Source organism: Anoplopoma fimbria, chromosome 9, assembly GCF_027596085.1.
Source record: "Anoplopoma fimbria isolate UVic2021 breed Golden Eagle Sablefish chromosome 9, Afim_UVic_2022, whole genome shotgun sequence".
Lineage (NCBI taxonomy): Eukaryota > Metazoa > Chordata > Actinopteri > Perciformes > Anoplopomatidae > Anoplopoma > Anoplopoma fimbria.
Window position 1 is genome coordinate 9,723,017 of NC_072457.1, and position 22,187 is coordinate 9,745,203.

A 22,187-nucleotide genomic window follows, 5' to 3' on the forward strand; every position below is an offset into this window, starting at 1 on the left:
TATTTTTTTCTGTGGTCCCTTAACAACATTTTTAATCACATATTTCATATCATAAATAACAATACAGCTTTATAACAAAAGCAAGCACAGAAAACATTATTATTATGGAAAAACACTTAAGTGTAGTATGCAATGTCAGACACAACAAAAAGAAAATTAAGTTACACATTTGTTACACATTTTCTGGAGTTTAGATTTAATTCCATTTAAATTCTTGCAGCTCAAGAGAATACTGAAAATCGTTAAAATAAGTGCTTATGACTTAGATGAGGGAAAAGACAGAAAAGCCTTCCTCTCTCCAAAAAATATTTTAAAAATTCTATTTAGAAAAATTCTCCCGTTGCTTTGTGCTCTTCGTTTGGATATCAGGTTATATCCCTGGACAATCAGGTCATAACATCACGACACTAGTAAATTATGAATGAAATCTATCGTCGTATCAGTTGTCACCTGACCAGATGATCGAGTAAGTCTTAAGTGTCATTCTTTCTGAGTGAAAGGTCAATTGTTTCAACCTGTCGTTAACCTTTCATCGCCTTTTCTCTCATCTGTCAGTACGTCCAATCACCTTGCGTATCCAGGAGCTGAAGGCAGAGACTTTGGTGTAGACGCCAGGAGACTGCTGTGTCCTGCAGGCATGACCCCAAGAGGTCACCCCGTAAACCACCCAACCCCCTCCTGGACGCTCACACACCAGCGGACCTCCACTGTCACCACGGCAACTGTCTACACGCCTCTCTGACTGGATGCTTCCGGCGCATAGCATGCGGCTTGTGAAGGCACTGTGGAATTGCTGCTGGCAATGACGGCGGGGCAGTAAGGAGAGGGATGCTTGCTGCAGGGTCTTCGAGTATGAGCGGCCTGAAAAAAGAGGCAGAAGAGTTTAGAGTGAGAGGTTGAAGGTAGAGTGTGTGTGTGAGCATCATATTAAGTGTCATTGGACAACAATTTAATAACAACCTCTCAGCATGTTGTAATTTAAGTGGTCTTAGAAAAAACTAGACTTCAGGATTCTTCTTGGCTCTGTTGGCTTTAGAAAATCTATCCTGTGACGGGAGACTTTTGCTAATTACAGGTCATTTCAGAGAGAGGGCATTCCTATTGGCTGTTCTCCAAATGCAGCTGTGATCACACATCCCTTCAGGTGGGGAAAAGCCTGATTCAATGACGGAAAATCAAGCAGAAAAAGTTACCACTCCAGCATTTGCAACAACTGCCTACACTGCAAAACAATCTGGATTTATCAAAAAGAGAGTCTTAAAGAGACTCTGACAAGAAACACAATAAAATATCTGCAAAGCGTTTCAGATAAGGACAGAAAATGTTGCTAATAGTTCAGCCTCTGCTAACGTAGCTAAAGGCTCACAGCTTTAAGCTTATTTGAGCTTCAAATCACGGTATGTCATCTCAAAGGGCATTACAGGTCCCCAAAAAGTTTGCAAATAAAACAGAATGATAATTGTCATAAAATTGCTGCTATAAAACTGCACCAATCATAATCGTGATGATCTTTGAAATAAATGACTAGTACTGGATATGAAACATGTGAGAATATGCCTGTGCTTGTCTGGTGAGAGTGCCTTAGGACAGAGCAAATATGTGGATGTGAAGCACCCCAAGTGCATGACTTGAACAAAATATATATTTTCATTTGGCTTGTCTTGCCAGCCGGCAGCAGACTCCACTTCCCACGACCTTCATATCAAAGGCTTTTTTTCAGGCATTAGGGGTTGTAATTTAGAGACGTTTCACCTTGAAGGTTTCTGGCAGTGGTCTAAGGGAGGCTGTTTCTTTCATCTTATGAAGGTTCCGATTACATATCTTTTTCTATGTCTCGTCAAAAAAAAAATGTTTACCTGCATGCAGACCATGTCTCCAGTCTTGACTCTTGTCTGTTGTCAACAAAAATGTGCTTCCTCTGACACACATACTGTCACTGGTTGCTTTGTTAAACTACCAGCATGGAATTTCTGTGGCCAAAATCTTTCTGTCCCCCAATATCCTCTCCCATTCGACTGTAACCCACTCCACAAGGACGTGATCCTTCCATGGCTTTCTACACATGGACGCTGGAAGTTACATCCAAGCTGACGGGAGCCAGTGACAAAACTGAACCCAACATGTCCGACATTATAAAATATAACCACACTAACCTCTCCATAGCGAGAACATGTTTTTGCATAAGCGTGTACTCTAGCCCTTTGTGACTACGTTGCTATGATTAATAACGCAAGCATGTTAATAGGAGATCACACACACAGATGTGTGTCGGTTTACACTGTCAAGTGTGTGGACAGATACAGAGCGTGAAGTCAAACAAGTGCAATTGCTGGTGGAGGATTCTATTCTACTTTATATGCATTGCAGTTGACTTTCAAATGACTTGCATATGGCAGGAATACTGTGGTTAAAGCATATGATTGTTTTAGTGTCTGACCAAATGTAAAATAGACTTTACCCCAAATAACAAGTCCCAGTGTGATATGACTTCCTGTCCACCGGCCCCAGTTGACTTACCGATTTCACATTACTGCATTGTTTATAAATAGATTTTCAGTGCTTTTTTAAACTGTCACATATCTTTAAAAATCGAATTGTTCTGGTATATATTTTGAATTCAGTGTTGTGTATTTACATAAGCCGATTTATAGTATCTCAGACACCAACTTTAAGTTATGGTTTAGTAAAAACCATTTCCAAATTTTGCAATCTCTAATTCAGTCAGCATCAATATAAAGACAGAATGTGCTTAATTTGACAGGTTTAAAATATATCCCTGGTCATGGCACGTGCTTGTAAAACATTCTAAAATAAACATTGTAGAGAAGAAAAAAACGGAAAAAAGCACACAAACAAAATCTCGCTGGATCTGTCTTTGAATGTAATCCATATGTTTTCTGCACTGCCCTTCACTTAAAATAATTTGCATTTGTGATGTTCCTACACTTTTCCATATACAGTGCCACTAACGCATTAAATGCTATGACAAAATTAAATTATGTCATGTTTTGCACCTCATGGCCTCAGTATCCACCTCGCCTCTACATACAAACACACACACACCAACACACACACACCCTCACCCGTGTCACCCCAACCGGTAATGTGACAGTTGCTGGCTTGTTTGAGCACTCTCTCTTTCCTCATGGGCAGACAGGCGGGAAGAACATGACGGCTGAATGACACACACTCTCCAAGCATCTGGCCCACTGCCCCCGGTGACAAACGAACCAAGGCCAGGTCGTAATCATTGCTGTGGGAGTGGTAGCTCGGGTGAAGGACAATCTGATCGACGCCGTATTCCTCTTCATATTCCTCAGGGACGAGGGTGTGGTAGTCACCCACTCTAACTTTATACTGCTTGGTGCTGTTTCCATACCTGCAGAGATAAATACAGGGATGGATCAAGAGAGGCCATTAGAAAAAAAGTGCGTGTGTGTGTGTGAGCAATCCCACTGCTGATAAATAAACCATGAGCAAGAAAAAGGCGAGCTCTGACTGGGGTTACCTCAGAAATAGTTCATCTAGCTTTAAAAAGTACAAGCACTAACACTGAGCCAACACAGTCTTTTGGCTCAGGTCACTTTTGGAATTACCTTTTCAAGTCTTCCCTTTTTTTTCTTTCAAAGAACTATGAATATTTAATACCCCTTGTTTAAAATTGTCTTGTTTTTTTAGCTACATTTTCTATTATGTATATTGTTTGTCTTCCCGCTGCGGCTGATAAATTAAAGATTTTCCCAAGTAACTAATCAGCTACATGGTTTCTATTTTTCTCAGCTGTACCCACTTCTTCAACACAAAATTATTGAAGTGTTTTAATACATTCTATTAATTTAACTATAAATCATGACTAAGGAAGGTTTGCACACTCAGGCAAGAATGATAACAATAAATCTGTCATTGTATCTGTGTGTTTATGCTTACGACTGACTCATAGGTTGACATGATTAAGTGTTTCCATGCTTTCCATTTACTTGTTGAATATGTTTGGCAAAGTGGGAGAGAAGGAGAGGTGAGAGGCATAAGGTAACTCCAGGACAAGGGAGGGAGAGGAGAGAAGAGAGGAGACCTCTCAATTGAGCCAAGTGTCTGTGTCCAGTTACAACTGGTAGAGTGTTTCCGGAAAGATCTGCTGACCTGGGAATGCTACGACGTTCCTGGCAGAGCGAACACCGCTGACCAGACATTCGCGTAAATGGTAAATGGTAAATGGACTGTACTTGTATAGCGCTTTTCTAGTCTTCCGACCACTCAAAGCGCTTTTACATTACTAATCATTCACATTCACATGATGACAGGAGCACATGCACCTGACCATCAGGACCCTAACTACCATTCATACACATACATACACCGCAGGAACAGCCTGCGGGAGCAATTTGGGGTTAAGTGTCTTGCCCAAGGACACATCGACATGGACTGCCAGAGCCAGGGATTGAACCGCCGATCCTCTGATAGCGTACAGTACATACCCACCATGAAGGCAAAATCTCAGCATTAGAATGGAGTTTGAATGTGACATCTAAGTTACCTTTCACACGTTGTTGTTGCTAATAGCAGTTCCAAAGCTGCTGGAGGTGTTACTGTTGGCCTGCCACCAGCTGTACACCAAGAAGGTATAAATAGGTTTAATATGTTGACAGCATGTGACCACTGACCTCAGGTCAATTTTTATGAACGTACTAAAGGTAATGGTTGTGTAATGGATAAAGTAAGATGATCGTGTTTGGTGTCATCTGTGCTTGTGTGCAAATTAGAGCAAGAAGAGACGGTTATGCTAACATGTTGATGTATTTTATGTATATTGTCTGACTGAATGGGTGTATTTGTTTGTTTGTTGCTGTGTGTGCTTGTATGTCTATCACCCTATTTTGGTTACCATATAAGAAAGGTGACACTGTTAAGTCGGAAGTCTCTATCTTGGTCTGCAGGCTCTGGCTTGCATGCAGCAAATTACTTTTCAAAGCTGTCATGGCTGAGGATAACAACTCTGAGCACTGAAGACTTGTCATCAGGCAGGCAAGAGAAGTTCTTACTTGTGTCTGATCTTTTGTGTCTGCTTACAATATCTACAATAACAAATATCTTACCTACAGCTAAATGACCTTTTCTGTCATGTTTTATTATGTAGTGTATTGGTGTGGACTTTGAGTAACTTTGAGCAAAATAATAAGTCGACCAGAAATACACACACTAGGAGCTGATTTGCTGTACAAATGTTGTGCTAATCTGCAACAGTCAGCAAAATGTTACTTGTGAAGGAGTGTCATCAATCTGCATGTGACAGATGAATTCCAAGAGCTACAATCAATTATTAAAACCCATATAAAAAGGCAGCCTGAGGCAGTAGCTGAGTGAGCACCTGGCACATGAAGCACACACTAACATATATTTAATTTGTTTGGATAAAGCTTGTAATTTATTTGCTCTTGCACAAGCAAGCTATGGCATTCAACGACAAGAAAAAACTGTTAAAGACAGTGTTATGGATGAGGCTAACTATTGTGGCTACTATAGTGCCTACTGTGCAGTTTTAAATGACTAACCCTTGTTAGTTCAGAGTCAGACAGTACAATTATTTATGTCAATCTGCAATTACACTGGAGGTCAACTAATTACAGTGTTTCCATTAATCAGTCCTAGAAGTCCTGATTGCTACATCCCTAGTGGTCTTAATTTGCAGCATAGCACAGATGTATGTTTCCTGTGTGTGTCGTTTGAAGGAAGAAGGTGTACGAGTCACATCACAGAGTTGAGGTTCCTGCATTAGGAGTACAACTTTTGCAGTGGAAAGGGCCTGGTGAATGGCTGGAGAAATGGCACTGGAAAGGATTTGGTGAATGACTTCTTCCTCCCTTTAATGTGGAAATACAAGGATTTATAGTGGCAGAGCTGCTGGGGCCAGTAAAGACTCCTGGTTTTCTCAAACCTAAATGTTGGAACTAATACTTGGTAATACATCACAGAAGATATTATCCTTAAAATACAGTCTGAGAACCTTGAATGTGCTGTACAAATACTAAAGGCAGGCTCCAGGGTTAGTGCCCTCACAACCGTCAAACCTCACCTCTTTACAAATTTGAAGAGTGATTGATTCCATGTTGGTTGTGTCATGTGGAGGCCCCCAGACCAGATGAATTTCGGTCTGTCTCTGCACCACAACCACACCACCCACTGATCACTGCTTACATTATTTAGATTTTCATAGCTCTGTCAGACTCGAATATACTGAAGGAGTCAATAAGTTGTGTAGTTTGGTTGTTGCTCAAGCTGCAGGAAGAGGGAAATGTATGCATATGCACACCTATTTTTCATTGAATAAAGATGCAGAAAATCCAAACAGACAATCTAAATGTTAGATGCGTTTGTGTATGAACGGCAGGAAAGCAGCTTTAAAAGTGGTTCACAGTGGGTTTACAGCTCTAAATTTGGCATGATTTACTTTTACTTAGTGTTTTGAAAATATATATTTCATTCTTACTATGTGTGGATTGCCACCAAGCTTAACAAGCCAATCACTGATGCTGACAGAAGAAAATGCTGACTGGCCAGGATGAGAAGGAAGAACCTTGTTGTGTTGTGTGTTTTGAGAAACCCGTGAAAAAGTACATGAAGGTACGTTATTATTTCCTGGCCTCCATACTGACCCTGCTGCATTAATTGGCTTTTTAAAGTTTAACATGGCCTTTCAAAGTGTGACACATACATTTATGTGTAAGTAGATGCTGGTGTGTGTGTGTGTGTGTGTTTGACCTCTTGAAGCAGTGTGCCGAGGTGAGGACCCAGCAGGTGTCAATGAGAGTCGCTCCACACACCAACCTCCCGTCTCCTCGAGATCCTCGCAAACGAACCGCAGCCTGCCATGGCCAGCCACCCCTACATACACGGGCACACAGCAAGACACGCACACACACATGAACACATGAGGAATCATAAAAGTGCAAAAATATAGTATAAAGTACTATGAACTGTAAATTCAGATAGTGTTTAATGCACTTTGATTGATAAAAACAGAGCCCTCAACAGGTATAGCCAACAACACAACAGCGATTCTATCCAAACATGATTAAGGTGATTTATTGGAGGACACACATTAGCATACGTGTAAGTGTAAGCATGCAGGATGTCATCTTAACATGCACACACACAAACACATAAATGTGACCACACACACAAATGTAGCTTTTATCTCTGTTTATCCCAACCTCTTTCAGTCTCTCTCTATCTCTTTCTAACAAACAACATAAACACACACATAGAGACAAAACAAAGAAAGTCATAACCATGGGATTGTCTTCATTAATTCCAGGGAGTTTTTCTGTATTGGCCATGTACGCCTGTTTCTCTCTAATGTAAATCATTTTGATGACATTCTTACTTTCTTCCCACAATTCCACTTACCCACATATAGTTTTTTCGGGAAGTACATACAATTGGATATTTCATTGCTTGTAGCTTCAGATCAGCTGTTTTCCATTTAAGTCCTGTTAAAAATGTGTCCAATTTTCTTTTTCTATATGTCTCTGGCAGGCATCCTCTGTGCTGTCATTAATCCCTCCTGTCCCCTTCCAGTCGGCTTACCTCAGAGAGTTTTCTCCTCCTATGATTCGGCGCTGGCGAGTGTGTATGAGCCGCAAACCACAAATTGAGTTGACAGGATCTGACAGAGACAAAAGAGGAACCATTGCGTGTGTATATGTGAGAGTGTGTGGGAGGGTGATGATTGTTAAACCATACATTTGGGCTCATATGTTCCTCTTATTAAATATTTAGACTTATTGAAAAAATAATAATGTTTGAACTACATATAAACCTGAAATAAACTTAATAAAATAAATGGGGGATCAATTTTCATAGTCTGTGTGTAAGCATAGGTTGAGGTCTTTTTCAGAAGATGTAATTCATCACACTGATGAGACAAAACACCCTTCTGCACCAGTTTGACTTTCCGCAGCATGTGCATGTGAGAAATGGAAGTAACAGCATATGTGCAGGTAATGGATAGCATTGTGTGAGTCTGCCCTGATGTGTGACAGACAGGGTGAAGCAATAACATTGCTGTCTCCATTTTACCATCTGGATACGCACAAACCGAAGTCCTGCCCGCTTTCCTCTCAGAATCTTACCTCCTGGCTTTTCTTTAGTCATTTGTTTCTCATTAATTTTTCAGTGTATATAAGATAATGGAAATGTTTGCAAAACACACTAGTGTGCTCAATACACATTCATATGCGCCAAATCAATCACAAGATTTTTATTTATTTTGAGTAAAAAAACAGACCTGACTGACCTTTGACCTCTTTGTAGCTATGTTGCAATTCACCATAGTCACATATGACCCCGGCGTCCTCACTGTGGCGACAGTTGTGTGTGCCGGGTGCCTGTTTGATGCAATCTGCTAACGAACGCTCCTCACCGCTGCACTTCACATTGTCCACGTGGATGGGCCCTGTCCCTTCCCCGAAGTACGCCATCACACGGGCCTTTGCCACGCCACTGTGGAGGATGGACAGGACCCAGAAAACACAGACATTTCATTGCTGTTGTCTTATAAATTTTGGTTCCTGGAAAAAAAGTTAGGACTACCAAAAAAGTACTTTATTTTGAGGCTGGAGACCAAGCAATCTGCAAAATTAGTCTCACAATAAAAGCATTAAATATCAAAAGACAGGATAGCAACACATTCAAGAGCAACGAAATAGAGTTTACAAAACAGAATTAACGTCAACAAAAAAGCAAGGGTATATAAGAAAGTCTTGAGAAGCTTTTTTAAATGGGCCAGTTGAATTGGATGATCTACTGTAAAGACGTAAACTATTACAAAGTGTCCTTTGTAAAATACTTGGTCTCACTACAATTCAACCTTAGCTCTTAGAACATCTAGTAGATGCTGGATAGCCGACCTGAGAGACATTAAGTTAATATATCGACGCAACAATTAAAAAAATATACTCAGGATTCACCAACCGGTAATGACTCAATTCTAATATTAAATTCTAAACTCCACTGATGTGCAATGGAGAGAGGCCAGCACTGGATTAATGTGCTCCCTGCACTTTGTTTTTCTTACTTAAAGCAGCAGCATCGCGAACCAGATGAGCAACAGGGTCCCTGCATGAAGTATCTTTTATCTGCCATTGTTCACGTTGTTTAATGAACAAGGTCAGATTAGTGGTATTGCCTAATTTTATTTGCCTACTTATTCTCATGCAAATTTATTCTGATACGTGGGAATTTGTTCTTCGATAGCTGATGCTGCCTTAACGCGGTTAAAGCTTTTCCTTAGTTAATGTTGCATTGAATGAACATATGGAATGCAGTTCTGCGCATCAAAACATCAGCTTTTTCTATTATCTAACTTTAATGATGAAAATTTAGTCAAGGAATTCGAGAGCCAGAGCCAGAAACAGAAACAGCTCGCCTTCAAAGTAAAAGTTGTGCGTTTTCAAAAGTGTTTGCTTCAGCGAGCAATTTAAGGAGACCTCAATTAAATAAATAATGAACATCATTTAGGCTATTTGTCATATTTCCGCCACTTTCCGACAACTGATCGTGAATAAATTCGCCAATGGGTGCCAAAATTGGAATTATCTGTATATATAATGATTCATTAAATTATTTAATTTATCTGTTTTGTGCAATAGTTGGATGAGATTTAAGTAAAGCATGTGCATTATCTTTTTTGTTTAGTTTTGTTGATTTAAAAAAATCACTTCTTTGAATAAAACTCTTATATGTTTTTTATTATTATTTAATTCCGAGTATCTTTTCCAAATTACCTTTAATCGTGTCACAAACACTGAAGAGTTAAATGCTTGCCTGACACATCTTTCTGTCTGCATGTGTAAGCATATAGGCGGTGACATCTTAGTATAGATGTTATGGTTTGACATTCTCTGGCTGTGACACAAACCAGGTCAAACACGTTTCACAATCTGATAACAGCAGTATTTGTGTCACTTTCCCACCTCTGACTTTAATTAGCAAACAGCTAACACACATGCCTGTAGGTTGAGGTGTGCCTGTTTAGGCTGTAACTGTGATTTTAATTAAGATTGATAGATAACTGACTCAGAGGATCTCCTGTTGCATCCCTTGGGTTTAATGGATGGCAGGTCTTGTAATCCCAATCATCCAAAGGGAATCTCATGTCTCTTATTGAGACATCTAGCTTTGTGACTGTGTCTCCAATAGCTCCCTGAGCGGTACTTAGCATGCAAAGTGTGAACCTCCAAGTCACTTGGAACTCAGCCGAGAGCCTGACATCAAGCCTGCTTGGTGTGTTTCTGTGGCAACACACAGTAACACAAATGCAACACAATCTGTTTTGGATACTAAATGCTCAAGTTAGAAAGGAAAGCCAAGTTTTTTTATGTACTGTCCATGTACTGTGAATTATCTTCAAAATGTTGGATAGCCTCATTTCTAGGCTTGGCTGCATTTTTGTTGGCTCAGTTTTAAATATTACAGAGCAGGATGGAAGAAAGGATGGAGCCAAGGTGACTGGGATGCATCATGTGCTGCAGGTAACAGGCAGTTTGGACAAACTCCAAACAATTCCTCAATCTAAGAAACACATTTTACAGTTGTTGTCACATGGCTGTCACAGTCTGGCTCTATGCCCTCTGAGTTTTTGTGAGGACTGGACTGTGTTGCATCTTTAGAAGATGACCGAGTATCTAGCGGATATCGTGTGTTGGGTTTTGGGACTTCTGTTTGTTGTTTTTTATTGTTTCATATTATTCATTCATATTTAGTGTTTCCTGTTTTATTTTGGTATTCTAAGGTCTCCTGTTGATTCAGTTCCTCATATGTTTCCCTGTCTCCTTGATTATCCACAGCTGCCCTCAATTACCCATCTGCCCCTGATTTTGCTGTTGGTCCTCCACTTTATATACTCCCCTGTTTTCCCTGACCCCCTGACAGATTGTCTTTTTTGTACTCTGTGTGCTCATCGCTTTGGATTTTGCCTATTGCCTACTGTTTTTCTTCATGGACTGTATATGACCACCAGCTTTTTAAAGAGATCCAGCCTTTTTGAACATACCTTGTGTCCTGTGTCGAACATTTGCTTTTTTGCCTTTTTGCCACATTTGAACGAATTCAACATTAAGGGCTGGAGGTAGAGAAACAAGCTCCCTTTGATTTCAATTCAGTTAGTGTTTACAGGTTATTGGTACAAATATTTGCACAATCCACATTATAGGCTTTTAAACCACTACCAAATTAAGTTGTTGCCAAAATACAGTTGAAAAATGTTCCATGTGCATGTTGTCATGTCGGTCCTTATTGAAGGTGACGCTGGGTCAAACTGTTGTCTTTGGATATAATTTGTATGTGAAAGTGTGTGTCTCTGTGTAATTTTTTTGTTTTATCACCCCCAGAGCAACCTCTCACCCTTTGGGACCTGGTGTGTATGTAATGACCTTTCAACACACCCTGGGTGAGACAGAATGATGATCCTTACAGGGCTTTTACACGCTTCCCCTCTCTCACGCTTATGTGTTCCAGATGTGGCTTTCATTTGCACACAGATGTGTCACAGAAAAATTGGTATTCACATTATAGCCTGTTTCCATACATCTTTAATATTTCCCCTTTGTAGATAAGTCACTGTTACATTTAGTCATGCAAACATCCAACACCATAGGTACAAAAACAACTTTGGTGGTTTGTCTGTAGCCTTTAGAACAGTTACCAGTTATCGCTTGACGGTCACGCAAATGTGGATTTCCTGTTATCTGGGGCTTTTGTCTGTGAGCTCCAAAGACGGAAAAAATAAAGCTGTGTAGTGTGAACTAAGCATTAGGGAGGAGTGTCCCATGCAGAGAAGTGATAAGAGAGAAGATTAAGACAGTTTGTTACAGTACAGTTGTCCTTTGCCATCCCAAAAAGAGTGTTTTGGAAATCTGGACAGTGTGATAATGGGACACCAGAGAATGAGATGAGGTAGTTGGCTTTCCCTCAACATATCTTGTCACTGTGAATGCGTCATACGCACAATTAGCCTGCCCTTTAATTGGATGTTTATCTTGGCTCTGCAAAAAGGGCAAAGCTAAAACCCTTAATAAAAGCAGCTGGCAACCCACCAGAGGCTATAAGAAGTGCTCAAAAACTTGAGTGCACAATTTGGATTGTTTAATGAAATACAGTAATCTAAATGATTCAAAGCTTACAGTAGTTTTTCTTAATTGTAGGTCTTCTTGAAACTCGAGACTGTGTGATGAGGTGCGAACTGAAAACGGAAGGGCTGAGAGATGAAAGACGGACAGAGAAAGTGGGCGCAAGTGTACCAGACTGATGCCAAGTTAAAGAAGTGGTGACTGATTTCGCTAACAGAGGCAGTCTGGATTCACTTAAGTGAGTGTAATGTATAGAGTGATCACATTACAATGCCACAACTGAGCCTTTCTCCAACCTATTACCTCTATTCCAACATCCTGACCGTGACTGAAAATAAAATGATCGGCAGAAAACTGTCAACTGAGTCAACTGTCAAAGATAATTAACTTTTCGAAATGTATGTTTTGAAGCAAAAATGCCCCAAATTTACCATTTTCTCAAAAGTGAATGTTTCCAGGTTTTCTCAGCCTTCTATTATAGTAAACTGAATATCTTTGGGTTTATAAGCATTTTTCACTTCTTTCTGACATTATTATTATTATGTTAATCGGTAATGAAAATAATCGTTGGATCTGTAAAATGTACCCATCTCTCCAAACTTATTGGTAATATTTCCTCCTCCTAACTGAACCCATATTTGTTAGCGGTGTGTGGAAATAGCCACTCTTAACAACTTTTTCGGCCCATATGGCATTCTTTTTGCTCATACATGCAAGTCAGTGTGAAACTTGTACACATACGTACATACCTGTATCCTAACTGTCGGCACACCACCTCGGCGTCACGATCAGTCCATCCGTCATCACACACAGTCCCCCATTGTCCTGACAGATAGAGCTCCACTCTGCCTTCCTTGGGGCTCTCTCCTCCCACAAGTCTTACCAGCACACCTGAAGAACACACGTGCGCACAAATGCAATTTAGACCGACTTCACAGACTCACGCTGCTGGCACAGATTTATTTCTGTTATCTGATGTTATCCAAAACCCCTGAGTCTAGAAATACTCAGACAGTACACGCTATACTCTCCAAAATAATTGATCCTGCAGGCTAGTATGTCTAGTGAATGGGGCATGTGTGCTCATGTTCCCTAGAAATGTAGTATGAACACCTGTCTGCTTTCATTCACATAACCACTTGTGTGTCCGGGAGGGGATAATGTTTTTAGACTTTTGTCGCTATGAAAAGATCACTTATTTGCATTGCCTCTCTCTTTTTCACACGCTCCCTCTCTTGTTCTTTCTCTCTCAATTGGTATTCAGTCACACTGTTAATCAAATAAGTCTGGGCTTTAGGGTTAAACCATCCATCATCATTTGTCTGCACACAAATGCCCATACATGCACACACATACGAAAACTAATCACATTTACTTGAATGCCGATGTCTTTTCCATGTGTGGACAATTTCAGGATCAGTTTACACTCTTGCCAAGTGTTTGGAATGCCATGCTCTGATGTATAAAGTTGGTTGTTGTGTTTTGTAGCTCAAACATTGTATTGCACTGTGTTGAGTTGAATGGCATGCCACATTCAAACATTCTGTGTGTGGCACATATGAATTGTAAGATGAGGAAATTAAGATAGATAAATAATTGTGGGAATGTTTACCTCTTTGTTGGTGTTTCCTATTGAGGAAATGCTTAACTTTGTCCTCTCCCTTAGAAAGACAAACACTTTTTTCCCTTTCAGCACACACGTAATGCGCACACACACGTTAAATTGCTGCTCTGATACAACCCTAATGTGATGGTCTCTCACATCAGACTGAGTGTGTGTGTGTGTGTGTGGGAGGAGAGAGAGAGAAAGAGAGTTCAAAGCAAAGCCTGGCTTATCTGCTTTGTGTCCTTTTCCAAAAACAACATAAACCAATCTGCCTGTGGCATGTTGAGAGGGAAAGAGGGATGTGTGTACACACTCAAACATATGCACACAAAGACACACACACGAATGCTATGTAGTAATGACAAAGTTCTTTAGAGGGTGTTTGTGGAGTGAGAGTGTCCCTCAGGCTCTTCTAAAAAAACACAAGCTCCCTAAACCCAACTAATCATCATTTAAAGAAAACATCATGTATCCTTTCTGTGACTTTCACCAGACTCATATCTGTAACATTCAACATTAAGACAGATGGCTGATAATTGAACATTTATATACAGTATGAGGTGAAATCTGAGCCACGACTGGTTCCATCCAGCTCTATGCTCATACATCTTTATTAGTGGCTGGAGGTTATAGACAGAGACTTGATTAAAGTTGCTACCATTCAACCAGCAAGTAGTAACACTACTGAACCCTTCTGTCTGTTCTTATAAAGAGGTAAAAGGTGCAGTATTACGTGTGTCTGGCTACATATCAGCCCACTGGTGCCTCAGAGTTATGGTCTTGCAGTTAGTAAAAGTGGCATGGAGGGAGACTTACTTTAGGTAAAGGCTTGCAGGAGGTCCATTTAATCATGATGACTTTACAAGCGTCCCAGTAATAAAGGCCGGACAAGCCAACTAACAGCTGTGCCTATTAGAGTTATGACTTACATCATCGTCTATCTGTCTCTTGGAGAAGGGGGGCTTTGCTCATAAGTAGGATGAGATCAAATTGACTGCAGGTTGAGTATGGCAGAGATTTCAGGAACAGATTTCAGATCCGCTTGCACTTCCATTACCAGGTTTTATGGAGCGACAGGAAATTACATGGAGGCTTTCATCATTTGGTTTCCTGTTCTTCACTGCCTTTAAAGTATGTGTGCTCTTAGTGCAAAGTTTATCTTCAACTGTCCTTCTTTCACAAAGCATTAAAAACAAATTGAGAAAATGTATAGACTAAAAGGGAATAAAAATATGAAGTAATTTCAGTAAAAGTGGTTCTAAAATAATGTGTTGTTAAAAGGGATTTTAAATAACAGAGGTCGGTATTCAGGAGCTTACCCCATATGAAATATAGAAGTGATTGAAAAACACACGGGTAACCAGTGCAGAGAAACTAAAATAGTGGTTCACATCTCCAACTGGATCTCAAAAAGGAAATTTCAATAATCCAGGTTAAACAGATTAATGATGTCATTTTGAATCACTGGGAAACAGAACTGAAGAGAGAGTTGTGAGTTGTACTATGGGTAATATAAGAGACGATAATGGAAAACAGTAAAACAAGATTAGGGAAGATCTGGACCAATGATGATGAATTCTGATTACCATTACCATATTCAAAAAGCACACTCTTTGTCTTTAAAAGTCTAACAACAGTGACACATATGCACAGACATTATACAAATAATATCAGTATTTAATACACATATAAACAACATTTAAAAGTTTATAATGAGCCTCTCTCGCTCATTCATGTGTACTGTGCTTTCTGTAACCATTTAAGGTCTTACTGTAGGAAAAGATTCTATCTTACTGGTTGGAAGACTCTCTCCAATGTGATCAGGGGTGCATGCGATGTTAACATCTTCATGGTGTGTGCAGTCATGATGGAGCCACTCCTTCTTGTTGCACAGCAGTAGGCTAGGCTCTTTCCCTGTGCAGCTCACATCATCCAGAAGAATGGGACCTGACCCCACCCCAAAGCGTGGGACTGGGGTGATGTCTAGTCCTTCGGAAACGAGAGTCTCACCTAATCTGCAAGGTAGACATGGACACACACAAACTCACATATTGTTATCTTATTAGTTTTAGTATAAAACGTTTTGTATGTGCATGAAAACTTCCCATTACCTGTAACCAAGTTGTCGACACACGACTTGTGTGTTAGAGTCTGTCCAGCCATCATCACACACCGTTCCCCACTGACCACGATAAAATACTTCTAAACGTCCTTCATAGCTGCTCGTTCCCCCTACCAACCTGACAGAACCATCTGGAGATAAAGACAGAGACAGGCAGAAGGTGAGTCGCCAATGAGGATTCATTTGAAAATGTATATTTTTTTCCTGGCCTTCCATCCAGATGATGCTTTTAAAAAAATCTAAAAAATAGACTGTGTTACTGTTATCAATCAAAATATTGGAACAAAACACCCTTCTCTTGGGAGTCTTTGTTTTGTTCTCCTGAGACCTACTGCAATACCTTTTTCAAAGAGAACATTTTAACTTGTCTAAAAGGAAAGGCACAGGTATAACTAACAACTTTAATGATTGCTCTATTCAATTTAGCTACCAGAAATGGAATGCAACCTTTATTAATGGTATCAGTCACACAGTCGAAATGTCACAGAAACACCATGAGTACATGCAAAACCCCTTTGCAACAATAAGGTGTGAATTTGTGTGGAGCTTGTTCTACCTGTAAGAGGTTTACAGGACACTCCTGCATCTTCAGAGTGCAGACAGTTGTGTTCCCCCCAGGCACTTTTTGGACACTGGTCCAGAGTGAGCTCGTTGCCTGTGCACCGCACCTCGTCCAGCCACACACGGCCTGAACCCTTGCCAAATTGTGCCTGGCCCCATGCCCTTGCCACACCGCTACAAAGAACAGAGAAGGCACAGAAGAAAGATTTGGTTTAAAGTAATAGTGATACAAGGAAAAAACAGATGAACTAGACTGGTTTACAAAATATGGGGTATATGATGCTATATTTGTTTAATGTGGAAATTGAACGGATTAATAAACCTATTGTATTTCAAATAAACTCGCTTGCCACGCATATCCGTGAATAAATAGACATCGCACCACCAACACCACAGTGGCATACACACATAATGCACACATGAACATTTGCGGAGAGTGTAGTGTTGCTAAATATGCATATCTCTGTGGTACTAGAATTCATGCAGGAACAATGAGCCTGATTCATTATCTGACCCCCAGATGTTCTTTACTGCTCGCTCCTCTCTGTGTGTGTGTCCGAATGGAAAGAATACTTCTCATACTTTTGGAGACAGAGGAAGAGACACACGGCTGGACACCCACATCAACTCATCTAAGCTGCTATCTTCACACTCTTTCCTCTTTTTCTCATACTGATCGTGTATTTATGCTTATTGCTAGTTAAAATGAATCTGAATATTAACATTAATATTAGTGAGTGTAAATGTGTGTGTGCTCCTTCACCTCAGCCCCAACTGTCGACACACCACCTCTGCATCACTGTCGTCCCATTGGTCGTCACATATGGAACCCCACTGGCCTGCATGGAAGACCTCCACTGTGCCCTCTGACCCTGAACGACCTCCCACCAGCCGTATAGGGAGCACCACTACCGCTGAAATCAAGCACAGATACACACATTATCACTTACTCTACTTAAAGGACCACTATTTGACATTCAGAGCATTAATATAGCAGCAGACAACTTTTTGCTACGAAATGATTTTGAGGTGTAATGTTTACCTGAGCAGAGAATGAAGTAACTTTCCCCCTGTGTATTTTCATCAGAGCATCCTTCTTTGTTTACATAGCCGGGATAGCCACGTGTGCATGTTAGTGCATGTGAGCCTGCCCCACTGGTTACAACATGTCCACTGCTCTAAAGCATCTTTCCACTTCACACACATCAACAGATTTGTGTGGACCCACATCGCCATGTTGAGAGCCATTGAGAGGCAATAGATATGGTCTCCATTTGGCTTTTAGCAACTTTCAAGAATCTAAGCACACAGACAAAAAAATGCTGGGAATTTTTCATTTGAAAGTATATATTGAGGGCGATTTTAAAACTGAGTATGGGTTGTATTTGTTAATTGTTAAAGGCTTTTGGCGTTATCAGATCTCATTATATTCATGCAAACCTCTATCCATCCATCACAGACCTACAATTCCCCATAAGGAGTGTGTACCTTGCTGCTGTGTGCAAGTGAGGGCTGCAGCCAGAGGACATTCCCCTCCATTCCAAGTAGTCTTAGGACACTGGAGCAGGCCTGGCTCCTCTCCCTGGCAATGGACTGCCCTCCAATGGAGCTTGGTCATGCTTGGCCGAAACAGGGGAACTTCACGTGCACGACCTGAGATCCTGGAAGGATATCAATAAGCTTTTTTTTTTGCGACAGTTATGCTTTCTTGGATAGTGTCAGCTTGGAGAGAGCCAGAAAAGCCAGAGGGGACAGAAAGGGATGACATGCAGCAAAGGGCCCTGGTTGGAATCAAAGCCTTGATAAATGTTGCATGTGCGGTCTGCCAGGTGAGCTACCGGGGCTCCCCCGAAAACACTTTTTTTCCCAGTCTCATCTAATAACATTTTTCAAGATAAATGCAACCTCATTAGAGTGAGCTTAACACTTCTTTTTTCATATCATGTGAGATAAATCCTGCAGCCAGGGTAAAGGCGGACCAGCTCAGAGGAAACATTTAAGCCTGGTAGCAGTAACCCTGTATGTTCATCTGTATGTTCATCTCTATGTTCATCTGCCATTTCAGGACCAATGCGGTCAGCAGTTTTACACCCACCAGCTTCAATAACTGGCCACATGAAACTCATCACCTACCATTCCAGCTGACATATGTCTGACATTTGCCCTTTCTCCTTTCCGCTGACGACTTTTATTGACTCCTGTGTGAACATGCACACACGGGCATGTGTTCAAGTCGGCATGAGTGCCAGCGCTGGTGTTCGTGTCAACATGTGTAGCATGTTAACAGAACGTCTCTGTTCTCCATTGTAACATGACGCTTTCTCAACTGACTGCACCCCAGCTGATGATGTGTCTGCAGGCTCCCTTGAGACGCTGCGAATCAGTTGCTTATCTAGAATAAGAGCTTCTCAAAATTCAAGACCATGAGACAAAGTCGTGCATGTGGATGTGCGTGAGAGAGAAACAGAGACAAAGAGAGAGCTGGTAACAAGGTAAATAGCTGAGCAGTTAAGGTATTTAAATACCTCTGGGGAATGGGGGGGGGGGTTGGAATGCAAGGGTCACAAGAACAGTGCAAAGACTTTGGAGAGAGCATGTGTATGTCTGTGTTTTAAGTCTTGGGAAATTCACTTACATTCCCACTAAAAATTCCATCACACTCTCACCATATGTCAGACCTCTGCAGGCTGCTTCACAATGTGAATTAATATGACAGATGGTGATTGTACTTGCACCTGTGTCTGAATATGTATGTAAAAGGAAGAGGCATACAGAGAGGGGTAAATATTGCACTTCTGAGCGCATATGTAAACATGTGTGCTCTCTCACCCCTTGCCCAGCTGTCTGCAAACCACTGCAGCGTCTTCGTCCCCCCAGTCATCGCTACAGACAGACCCCCACACTCCTCCCAGATAGACTTCCACCCTGCCATCAAGCTTGGAGCGGCCTCCTTGCAGACGCACAGAGCCTGGGATGGAGAGAGGGTTGGAGAACAGTAGATGTTTAATAATAAAGCACATACAAAATGCGGGATAAAAGATGACACAAAAGCAATGTGTCACACAGTATGGAAAGGCGCATATGAATAGGCAAAGGTGTCAGAGAGAGTAAAGTAGCAGCTAGGATGAAAGACAGAAAAGCAATAAAAGGGGAATAGCTTGGTGCAAAGTTGGGAGGCAAAGAAAGATAAAATGCTTAATAGAATTGGAAAAATAAGAGAACGAAGAAGGCAGCATGTATTCAATTTTGTAAGATGACAGAAGAGCACATTTACAGGCGTACAACTGTCTTATAAATAAACAGGGGAATCGGTCTGTTTCAAAACAGCTGCATATAGAAGTTCTCATTGCACTTCTCATAACCATTTACAAAACATATCCTGTGTGTTGGCACATTACAACTACTATTCAAAATATTTAAAAAAAGATGTGCTTCTTTTTGTCTTTTTTATTACCACAGCAAGTGACATATTTAGACATATTAAGTTTCCACATAAAATACATGGTTACAGTGTTTGTGGGTGTATGTTGTTTGTTTTGTGTGTATCTATTTGATATCTATTTGGAAAGAGTTATTATGCACGGGTAAGTGCCAGTCTGTTACTGCCATCAGTACATCTGAACTTAAATCAGAGATAACATCCGGTATGTGGCTGTCTCTCATTTCGGAATAGGTCATAGACACAGAATTCAGAATAGACTTCAAATTTAGAAACCACTTCTAAAGGCTTGAAATTGTCCAAACATCTTTAATAACTGGATCAATGAATGTAAATGCCATGTATTAATTACCAAAAGATAATTTATCCATGCTGTGCACACACACGCTAAGACTAAAAATACCACAAGCTGCTTGAATTGTGCCAAATGGAAATCACACACTCGATTTCTTTCACCACTCTAACCCTCTACTTACTTCTACCTTTCATCAATCCAGAGATGTAGTAGCCATAGTTTGCCATCACTTTTCATTCAAGTAACACTTAGTAGTTCAAGCCTGCGTACTTGATAGGTATTGATAGTGAGGTGAAGAGAGATTTTATTATGCTTATTCACTTTATTCTCTTAAACCCGTGATCCATTGGACTATGTTACTCTCAAACAAACCATATAAGCAAATACCTGGGCACTCATAACAGCTCTAATGTGCTTAGACATGCAATCTGCATTATTCGTAGCCGACTCACACCTGGGACACTTTAGGTGTGTCCTGTCTACCTATTTATGGGCTTCCTGAGTTTAACACAATTGTAAGTCGCAGACCAACCCCAAAAAACAACTGCACAGATCTGCTATTCATCAGACCCCCAAGAATGAATTTAGTATGTAATAAGTTGCAGGGGCTTACTGCATCTATGGCAGACTAAATTGATTTCATTTGGGGTTTGGGTGTGGGTTTCATTTAGGTTCCTGTGTGTCTAGTTCCAACTGTTTTCGACATATTTCTACAGAAAAGCATGAAAAAGCAACACAACACTGTCGCCTATTGCTGTGTAACTGCAGGCCTGCGTGTTTACCTTGTTTACAGTCGCAGTAGCCCCAGTCCGCTCTGCCTTTGTGGTTCCTGAAAAAGCACCAGGGTCGGATCCTGCCGTCCGGGTTGCGGCAGTGGTTGTGCTCTCCTATCCCTTTGCCCGGGTGGCGCTCCTTGAAGCCGTCCACTTCAGTCCAGTTCATGCACCGGCCGCCGGACTCGGTGACGTCTATCGCTCCCTGGTAGAAGCCGTCTTTCCCACGGCTCTGGACGCAGTCAGTGAACGGCAGGATGAATGAAGGCACGCTGCTGCCGGAGTAACAGAAGAAGCCACTATTCGCAGCAAAAAGCGCGACTGTTAGAGCAATGCATGCCGCGTTCATGGTTGGTCTCTGGTTGTGAGCGGCTGGGGGAAACGATGCTTCAATCATCAGCAGCTTTTATCATCAGAGGAGACGCTTTTTTTTCCAGTCAGCCTCATCGCCCGACCGTGGGACGAGAGTGAGAACCGGGAGAGGAGAAACGACGCGGATCAATGAAGCTCCTATTTGCGTGGGCTACTGGGCAGCCCTCCAACGAAAATCCAATTTTCGGAGTAATTGCCCCCCCCTATAATGCGATTTTACACCATAATTATATGTATAAATTGTATATGATTAAAGAATCCTATATTGAATCTCTGCCATTACATGTTTTTCTAGAGCAAATGTGCAGGGAGTAGAGGGGGACCCATCCTGTATAATGTGATATTTAGCTATACTGTAAGTTATAAAGTCCTAAGTAATCCACTTACAGCACCCAAGACTTTGATAAATCCCCTATTGTAGAGGCAACACGGCCATGACCAAAAAGCTTAGCCTGTTGAGCTTACTTTATAGTTTTGTTAAGGTCTGTCTGCTTTATGACTTCTGAGTCTCCTTGTCATTTAAAAACAATGTCCTTCAAAATGAACCTACACTATTATTAAACCCAATTATCATGCCATCTACTCTGATGGATCTTTAATTAGGTACGCAAGTTCAACAAAACTATGAAGGTTAGCTCTTAAAAGGGAACATTTTTATATATAATAATAAATAATAATATATATTATTTATTATTATGTGTAGCACAACTAGTGGGATGACATAGTTTGGCGAATCATTGAATGAATACACGTCTCTCTCCCTCTCTGTGTGTGTATGAAATGACCATGGTGATCACAGGCGGGCCATAGAGCGCCCCTAGTGCACGGTGTCTCTGATTGGAAGATGCATTTGGAAACGTCACACTTAAGCGTCCTGTGCGGTGACGTCATCAC

At 41.0% G+C, this 22,187-nt stretch overlaps 1 protein-coding gene and 1 long non-coding RNA gene across 2 annotated transcripts; one reads left to right on the top strand and one right to left on the bottom strand.

Annotated features, from left to right (window-relative positions):
- Window positions 1-191: 191 nt before the first annotated feature.
- Window positions 192-21,316, bottom strand: prss12 (serine protease 12). Its single transcript, XM_054604408.1, is given in 13 exon segments — window positions 192-861; window positions 3,084-3,379; window positions 6,757-6,879; window positions 7,585-7,663; window positions 8,285-8,499; window positions 12,875-13,016; window positions 15,526-15,746; window positions 15,843-15,984; window positions 16,410-16,588; window positions 17,178-17,328; window positions 17,903-18,075; window positions 19,244-19,382; window positions 20,931-21,316. Coding segments are annotated over 13 exon segments (2,532 nt in total). The 5' UTR covers window positions 21,271-21,316; the 3' UTR covers window positions 192-529.
- On the top strand, window positions 10,941-12,541 carry LOC129095832 (uncharacterized). Its single transcript, XR_008531404.1, has 3 exons — window positions 10,941-11,125; window positions 11,388-11,446; window positions 12,201-12,541. It is a non-coding gene; the product is annotated as an uncharacterized LOC129095832 (long non-coding RNA).
- Window positions 21,317-22,187: the final 871 nt, after the last annotated feature.